The following is an 8293-nucleotide window of genomic DNA, read 5'->3' as shown; positions in this document are numbered from 1 at the left end:
GGTTAGCCGGTTAGGTTCACTTAACTATTTATATCATAATTGTTTAATGGATCCGGTTCAGTTTGGTCCGGTTTCTTATTCAAAACCAAAACCGGACCGGACCTGTTAAAATTTATATTTTTAAAAATTAGTTTAATCAGTTTTTCATTTTAATTTGGTTTTTTTAATTAATTTTTCTTTAGTTTTTTCAATTTTCTTAATTAATCAGTTATTTTAAACATTCGTGGTAATCGGTGATGTTTCAGGTCTGGCTGGTAGTATTACGAGGAACAGCTCGAAAAACACGAGCATTCATTCCAATATCTGCCCCTTGTGTGGAACTTTGAGCTGTCCCCTTCACCTAGGAGATTCTCTACTCTTGTGGCTAATATCCATGATAACAATGTCTGTCCTTGCTGAGGCAAATATATAAGGATAACATGAAGGAGGAGTGGAAGAGAAAAGAAGGGGCCCGTCCAAATTAAAGAAAAGGAAATGAGCTATTACATTTGATGTCGATTCTTGTTTTTTATTTTATTTTTTTCTCTTTTGCTTTTTATAACAAGGCTATAATCGATCTCCAATTTTTTTTTATATAATTTTTTATAATTATATTTAAACTTTTTCAGTATTCACATGTTGTTTGTTTACTGTTTTGTGATGAAAAAGATAACATAGTAGATATGTATTTACTATTTTAAAAATATAAAATTCACTTTAAATTTTTTCTAGAAATAGATTTATTTAATATATTTACCTTTATTTCCTCGTTCAAACGTATTTCGTCTTTTCATATATGTATTTATACTAATTAAATGCAGGTTTTGTGTTGTAATCTTTTCATTTGTATAAAACCGTGGGCTCTTATAGCATATGAACTTGACTGATGTTTTTTCATGTGAAAAAAAGTGAAAAAAATTTAAAAATCTAGATATGAACTAGGTAATTAATAGTTTTATCTAGAGTTTTGTTTATTTATTGGAAAGTAATTTTTCTTTTAAAAAATAGTTTTCATGAAAAATAAATTATTTATGATATTTGGTACTGGTATGAAAAATGAGTTGAAAAATATTTTCCGGTGTTTTGATATATCATGAAAAATGAGTTAAAAATTAACTTATTGATTTTTATTTTTATTTTTTTCAAGTGTATTAAGAGAATGAAAATAAAATCTGACAAATAAAAAAGTTGAAGAATGATGAAATAAAATATTTTTAATTTTATAAATTATTTCAAATAAAACAAATAGCAATAAAAAGAATAAAGATCAAATCCAATAAAAAAAATTGAAAGATGATGAAATTGAAAAAAATTAATTTCATAAATTATTTTAAATAAAATAAATAGTAATAAAAATAGAAATCAAATCTGATAGATAAATCTTTTTAAGAAAATAACAAGAGAAAAATAAATAACAATCAATATAATGAAAACCAGAATTGATATAGAAATTAAATTAAATCAAAGTTTAAGAGAGTAAATTTAAGAAAAAATAATTTAATACAAAATATATATCAATAAAACAAATTGATGTCACACTTGATATAATCAATAAATAACAATATATTTTTGAATTTTTGTAATTTATAGAAGTTGTTTTCCTTATAAAATAAAAGAAAAATATTTTACTGAAAATCAAACTATAATTGTTTTTTACCGGAAAATATTTTTTGTTAATTAATTTTTTTAATAGTAAACAAAAACCAAAAAATTTAAAAATAATTTTTTTAAGATCACTTTTTATAAAATAAATGGGCCCTAGTCAAGATCTTGATATAAAAAGTGTGATTTTCCAGATTTTATAGTATATAAAAGAAAAAACTTAAAAATAATAAAGAAAAAGCAGAAGAAGAAAAAGAAGTCAAAACTCAATAAAGGAAAATGTGAAAATTTGACGATCACAGCAATCCGCTGAAGAGATATATTGGAAGCCACAGATTCATGATGAATGGCCATACACGACGTCACAATTATATGCAAACCAAGATGACCCCACCTGACCCACCAACCACCACCACCACCACCACCACACAGCCACCCAACCAAAGACAAGATGTTGAAAGATCCAGGGCAACAAGCAAAAATGGTGATGGCTAACATGGCATAAGCATGTTGCACAAGATCTGCCTGCTTTGCAAATGTTCTAGTTTTGTTTTTTAAATTATTTATTATTTTAAAAATTATTAAATTTATTTTTTTATATACTTTTTAAATGAAAAATATTATTGAAAAGCACAATGTATAGAGCCTGTAAACCGCGTTATTTTAAATTTTAAATTTATTTTCATAAAAAAATATTATTTTTATATTTCTCAGATCATTTAATGTGCTGATATCAAAAATAATTTTTAAAAAATAATTTTTTTTATTTTAATATATTTCTAAACGAAAAGTATTTTAAACCGTAACTGCTATCACAATATCAAATATACTTATATTATTACTACACACGATAACAAGTTTTTAACATTTGTGGTAGAAAGAATTAGAAAGAAATATCTTTAACAATCAGGTTGATCGATGAATATATATTTTAATTTAAGTTTTAAATTGAATGAATTTTGATATTAGCATGATTAAATTTAAATAACCCAACAAGTTTATCTAACCAAGTTTTATTTAGGTTAAAATCAAATAATTTTTTTAAAAAATAATGAAATTTAAAGTAAAAAACTCGAGTTAATTTATTGATATGATTAGTTGACTTGCAGTCAGTCCCCAGATGAAGGCTGACAGCTGTACCTTTTGCATTTTCCTGAATCATATTATCATATGATATCATGATAGATGTATGGTTGAAAAAGGCAAAAAGTTCACACAACACTTAAAATGAGATCATCCTCTTCTAATCATTTCCTCCCACCAAGAAACTCTCGTAACCCAAAGAAAACAAAACATGTGGCCAGAGATTTGTGAGAATAAAAATTGAAGATTAATAATAAAAATGAGTGGCTAGCAATGATGTTTATCCCTTTTTGTTCTCTCTCTCACTCTCTCTCTTATTTATTTTAGAAAAATACACGTGTCAGTGTTTACAAGCAAGGGCGGCCAGTGGTGGTGCTTACGTGGCCAAAAGTGCAGAGGAAAGTCACCTGACCTTTTTCTAATCCACAACTCTAGGCCTACCTTCTCTTTCTCTCGGTCACCCTCGTTATCAATTTATATTTCTTTTAATATATATATATTTTAATTTTTAATGACTATATTGTGCATTTATATATATATTTATCCAGGTTCTTCAAGTCATGATTGAGTTTTTTTTTTTTTTAATTACATCAGGATTTTATTACCATTATCACGATTCTTACATCCATCATAATTATAAATCTATTTATTTATATTAAAGCTTGGTTTTTAAAGCTATAAAACTAGATAAATCAATAATCAAACGAATTCTCTGAGAATATTGAGTTGAATTTCTATTTTTATAATTGTAAGAAAAAAATAATTCAAACTCAAGATTATTTTAAAAAAATTAAGATATTACTTCATTTATAAAAAAGCTGAATCTATTTAAAAGATAATTTGTTTTTTAAAATAATTAAAATGATATTTATTTATTTATTTATTTTGATGGTATTCTTACATCCTCAACTTATTTTTCTCGATTTATTTCAAGATTTGAACCTTGAATTGACAGCCTTGGAAATAATTTCACTCAATATTTGAGTGTTAACAATTTTTTTTATATATAAAATAAATATCTATGCATAGATAATTATGAATTCAACGTCTCTAGCAATCACTTTCCACTGGCTACGAGAGGTACGAATGACAGGTAATGTGCTCGCCAATTTAGACGAGTAGTAGACGGGCTTGTGGTCCCTACTCCTTCCTTTTCGTGGGACTTTCCAGTGTTCATGAAAGATCAATAAAGTTATGCTTCTTACACTTTCCAGTGATGAGGTGGAAATACGAAGAAGTGTGTAATTGGCTGGGCGGTTCAAATTTCAAACCTGTTTTTTTAATTAAAATTTAAATTTTAAAAAAATTATTTTTTTTATGTTTTTATGTTTTTTTATGTATTTATATAAAAAATATATTTTTTTTAAAATATTATTTTAATATATTTCTAAATAAAAAATACTTTAAAAAATTATTATTGCACCGACAAATACCACCGAATGATATTATAAAGACTTTTAGTGAAATAAAAAGATGGGAGACAGTTGGAGCTTTTGAAAACTCGTCCATGAATTGCCTACAAATTGTCTTTCGTGAAAACAATTCAATTAATTAGAATAAATTAATAAGAAATTAAGCTGCCTTGAACAAGGCTAACTCCTAATATTTGTCTCAATAAAACTGAAAAAAAATAAGAGAAATTAGATATTATTAAAATAGTTTTTAAAAATAAAAAAATATAAATATATTTAATTAAAAAAATATAAATACAGATATGCAACGAAAATTTAAGAATGAGAGTGATATCATACAAAATTATTAATAAGATGATGTCATATAGAATATTATGGTACATAAAATCTTGAGCATAGAGATGACATGACACCTATAACACATGCTAGAGGTCCGCCCTAGGATATATCTGTACCTTCTCCGTCTATGATTTTTACAATATCTAACTTCTATATTTATTTACTTATTTATCTATAAAAACATAAAAAAAATTGCCTCCATTTTTCTCTCCAGCAAATTAAACATGCTTGCCTAATAAAAAGGGAAGATGCAAAAAATATAAAAAATAAAATGCCACGTGTTCTGCTGCTCTTTTGACGCGAGCCACAAGATTCCATTGAATTCTCGAGCTTTCTATCTTAAAAAAACAAAGAATAAAAAATCACTTCTGACGTGGCATCCTTTCCTTTCCTCTCTTATTTTTCTCTTCCTTTTTTGTTTTTCCATCACAAGCCAAATAGACATACAGACTCACACGCCTCTCTCTCTCTCTCTTTCTCTCTCTGTCTTCCTTCTTTTCTCTTTCTGTTTCTTCACTTCTCCTTCTGTTGCTTGTTTAGTTCTTCTGGGTTTTCCTTTTTTAGCTTGGTTGAAGCCAAAAGTTTCAATCTCTCTAGGTTTTTGTAGATGGTTTTTGTTCGAGTACCAAGGTATGACTTCATTGCTTTGAAGGGTCAGGTCAGGTTTTTTTTGTTTTGTCAGAGGGCAAGTGAAAGTTGAGAGACAGATAAATATTTTATTGGAATTATTATGTTGGGTTATGAGTTTGAGGAAGATATCATCAAGAAGGGTACAATAAGAGTTTCTTTTACTACGATTTTTTGAACGGTTTTTTCGGCTATGGCTATTCAGGTATGAGAATGAACTTTATTTGATTTTATTTTTTGGATCAGTGCCCTTAATTTATAAATTTTGTAACTCAAAGGGGTATGATGAATTTTTTTGTTTGTTATTGTTGTGGTTGTGGTTGTTTGCAAGAATTGACTTACTGTAATTAAGGAAAGATGGATCTAAAAGGGAGACCATATAATGAAGACTTGTGTTAAAAGTCTTATTCTTGACACAAAGAGTTATAATATTCATGTGGTAAGAAGTTGTCTGGTCGAAAAGGTGACTATCTGTGGCAAGTGGCAAAATTTATGATGATATATTCTTGTTGATGTTGAGCTGTCTTTTGTCTGTCTATATAGTTACACGAGCAAGTTTCTTTATGAGTGTAGTTGTTTTTGGGAATTTGATATTCAAGTTTCAGGTAGTTTCTGCTTTGGTGAACATTCATTATTTATAAATTCGATTCCTTGCCTTTTTTGGTCTTGCAAGATAAAGGAGCATAAGCACATTGTAACTGTTATTTTAATTGTGTTTTAGTTAGATTTATGAAGTACGATACTCATTTGGATCTTGATTTGTTGAATTTTATTGTAGCTGCTCAATTAATGAATTTTAATGGATATTGAATTTTCTGCAAGTTAAAATAATCGTGTGTCCTTCATACAGAGTTGCGTGCTAGCACTGGTAATGGTGGAAGCTGGGATACCTTTCTGATGTCTTTGTTTCCCATATTTGATGCAGGATCAGTGTGGAGGGACTCGACTGAATCTGGTTCTCCCAGCAGGCAATGGAATTTCACTGAGTGCTCCACTAAATAATGCATCTGGGCAGCAACTAAAGGAGCAATTCTCTTGTGGGAGTGATTACTCTCCCAAGGTTTTATTCTTAACATGTCGGATGTGAATTGTGATCGATATAACTCTCCACAATTATCTCTTGATACCCATCCTATGGATGTTTTTTTAATCAGGCGAGGAAACCATACACCATCACGAAGCAAAGAGAAAGATGGACAGAGGAAGAGCATAAGAAGTTCCTTGAAGCTCTAAAGCTTTATGGTCGCGCTTGGAGACGGATTGAAGGTATAATTGATTGTCAAGGTTCTTAATTAAGTTAATTTGTTCTTTGACTTGTGAATCTAAATCATTGCGTGTTTCATTTGACAGAGCATGTTGGCACAAAGACTGCGGTTCAGATTCGAAGCCATGCTCAGAAATTCTTCTCTAAGGTTTACTGCTCTTATTCCAGCATCTGCTCTCTACCATAATATATAAATACCCTCAATTAAAGCAGGTTGGATTTTTGACGAACCCGAGGAGTGTGAATGATCTTCGATGGGTTCATTTTTCATGCTTGATGTTGCTCTTACAATGTATTTTTATTCGGGGTAGGTTGTGCGTGAGTCTGGTGGCAGCAACACTAGCTCAGTGGAACCAATTGAAATTCCTCCTCCTAGACCAAAGCGAAAACCTATGCATCCTTACCCCCGCAAATTGGCACATCCTCTAGAAAAAGAGCTCCTTATTCCTGAGAAGTCACTAAGGTCTTCTTCTCCAAATTTTTCCATTTCAGAACAGGAAAACCAATCTCCAACATCAGTATTGTCTGCAGTTGGTTCAGATGCCCTCGGTTCCACTGATTCAGACACACCAAACCACAGCTTATCGCCAGTTTCATTTGCTGGTGGTGTTCATCATGCTGATTCCTCTCCTGAAGAGGATGGATCTCCATCACCAGCAACTGCTAGTTCAGTTCCTGATGAGCAATTTCCCAAGGTATTGGCTTACTCCTATAACAAATCACAATTTTACTCTGCTTCCGATGTCTTAAAAGTTCTCAGGTTGTCCTAAATGTTTTTTCCTGTTTGCTTGAAGGTCGAGAAACTTGACTCCTCTCCCGAAGAAAATGTGTCTTCTGACGAACCTGTTGTTGAGGAAACATCAACTCGGAGTCTGAAGCTCTTTGGAAGGACAGTATTAGTCACAGAATGGCATAAACCATCTTCTCCAAACATGGGAACTTCTAAATTGTCTACACCAGACGCTGCAGAAGAAAAACTTGTGCGACCATTAACACTGAACAATGTGGCCGCAGAATTTCCGTTCAGGAATGGGGAATCCACTTGGAGTCCTTTGCCACATGGATCTCATGGAGCATTATGTTACAAGAAATTTCAAAAGGAAAACTCAAGTCCTGCACAAAATGACTCTGCTCCTCTGCCTTGGTGGACTCTTTATGGAGCCATGCCATTTCCTTGCATACCATTTCACAAGAAAGAGCCCGCAATAGAAAATTTAGATTCAAAAGGAGATGAAGTCCAAGATAAAGAGATTCCAAAGGAAGTATCTTGGACTGGCTCCAACTCTGGATTAGTGAGTGAAGGGGAAAACGTAGATAAAAACATGGATGCTGAGACCGAAAGTCAACAATTTTCTTACGAGGAAAAAGAGCTATCCCCAATTTTTGAGCTTAAGCTAACCAGGAAATCAGCCTCATCTGGATCAAAAGTGATCAATGAAAAGTGTCCGAAAGGGTTTGTGCCTTACAAGAAACGAATTGCAGAAAGAGACAGCCAATCCTCAACAATAACCGGTGAAGAGAGGGAAGAGCAAAGAATCCGCCTTTGCCTGTAGTTAGCCTCATCAGTCAGTCATAATTTCCCTTAACTAGAACATAGAGCCTTTTTGAACAAGTTGAGGGTGATGGACTGTGAGAATGCCAGTTGCTGGATGATTCAGAGTGAGAGGGGGAATGGTGCTTAAGCAGTTGCCATCTTCAGAAACTCTCCAGATTCTCATCTAGTTACTTAGTTTTTCCACCTTCAACTGTTTATATCTTTATTTCCACCCTTTGTTGTATGCATCATGTTCTGTCAAGCCTTTTTTCTTTCTTTTTTGATCCTTTGGATTAGCTTTCTAATCTCTTAAATTCTTTTGTTTCTTTGAACTATGAATCCCTTAGTCCCCTAGTTTTGTTTTGACCTCTGTACAATATCATAAAGCAGTACCTATTGTATTTATCTCCAAGCAGCTAAGTCAGTTGGTATTTATGAATCTGTCTTTCCCTA

At 31.2% G+C, this 8293-nt stretch overlaps 1 protein-coding gene across 3 annotated transcripts; it reads left to right on the top strand.

Moving 5' to 3' along the window:
- The first annotated feature begins 4844 nt into the window (after window positions 1-4844).
- Window positions 4845-8293, top strand: LOC7494524 (protein REVEILLE 1). Of its 3 annotated transcripts, none has more exons than XM_024599787.2 (6): window positions 4846-5247; window positions 5968-6102; window positions 6197-6308; window positions 6393-6454; window positions 6618-7001; window positions 7101-8293. In XM_024599787.2, the coding sequence occupies exons 1-6, from the start codon at window positions 5236-5238 to the stop codon at window positions 7857-7859; spliced, it is 1464 nt and encodes a 487-aa protein (XP_024455555.1). In that variant the 5' UTR covers window positions 4846-5235; the 3' UTR covers window positions 7860-8293. The 3 variants fall into 3 exon arrangements, with proteins under 3 accessions (XP_024455556.1, XP_024455555.1, XP_024455554.1); XM_024599786.2 differs by lacking the exon at window positions 4846-5247 and adding an exon at window positions 5261-5481; XM_024599788.2 differs by lacking the exon at window positions 5968-6102 and having other exon boundaries at window positions 4845-5247.

The sequence above is a fragment of the Populus trichocarpa genome, chromosome 4 (genome assembly GCF_000002775.5).
Source record: "Populus trichocarpa isolate Nisqually-1 chromosome 4, P.trichocarpa_v4.1, whole genome shotgun sequence".
In the NCBI taxonomy this organism is placed as follows: domain Eukaryota; kingdom Viridiplantae; phylum Streptophyta; class Magnoliopsida; order Malpighiales; family Salicaceae; genus Populus; species Populus trichocarpa.
This window is presented reverse-complemented; position numbering and strand designations above follow the sequence as displayed.

What these genes read in the sequence shown, in the direction of transcription:
- LOC7494524 (XM_024599786.2), top strand. Translation starts at nt 5,425, where the DNA reads ATGAAGACTTGTGTTAAAAGTCTTATTCTTGACACAAAGAGTTATAAT. An exon ending in GGAGTGATTACTCTCCCAAG is followed by an intron (nt 6,103 to 6,196) that starts GTTTTATTCTTA and finishes TTTTTTAATCAG; the next exon opens with GCGAGGAAACCATACACCAT. An exon ending in CTGATGAGCAATTTCCCAAG is followed by an intron (nt 7,002 to 7,100) that starts GTATTGGCTTAC and finishes GTTTGCTTGAAG; the next exon opens with GTCGAGAAACTTGACTCCTC.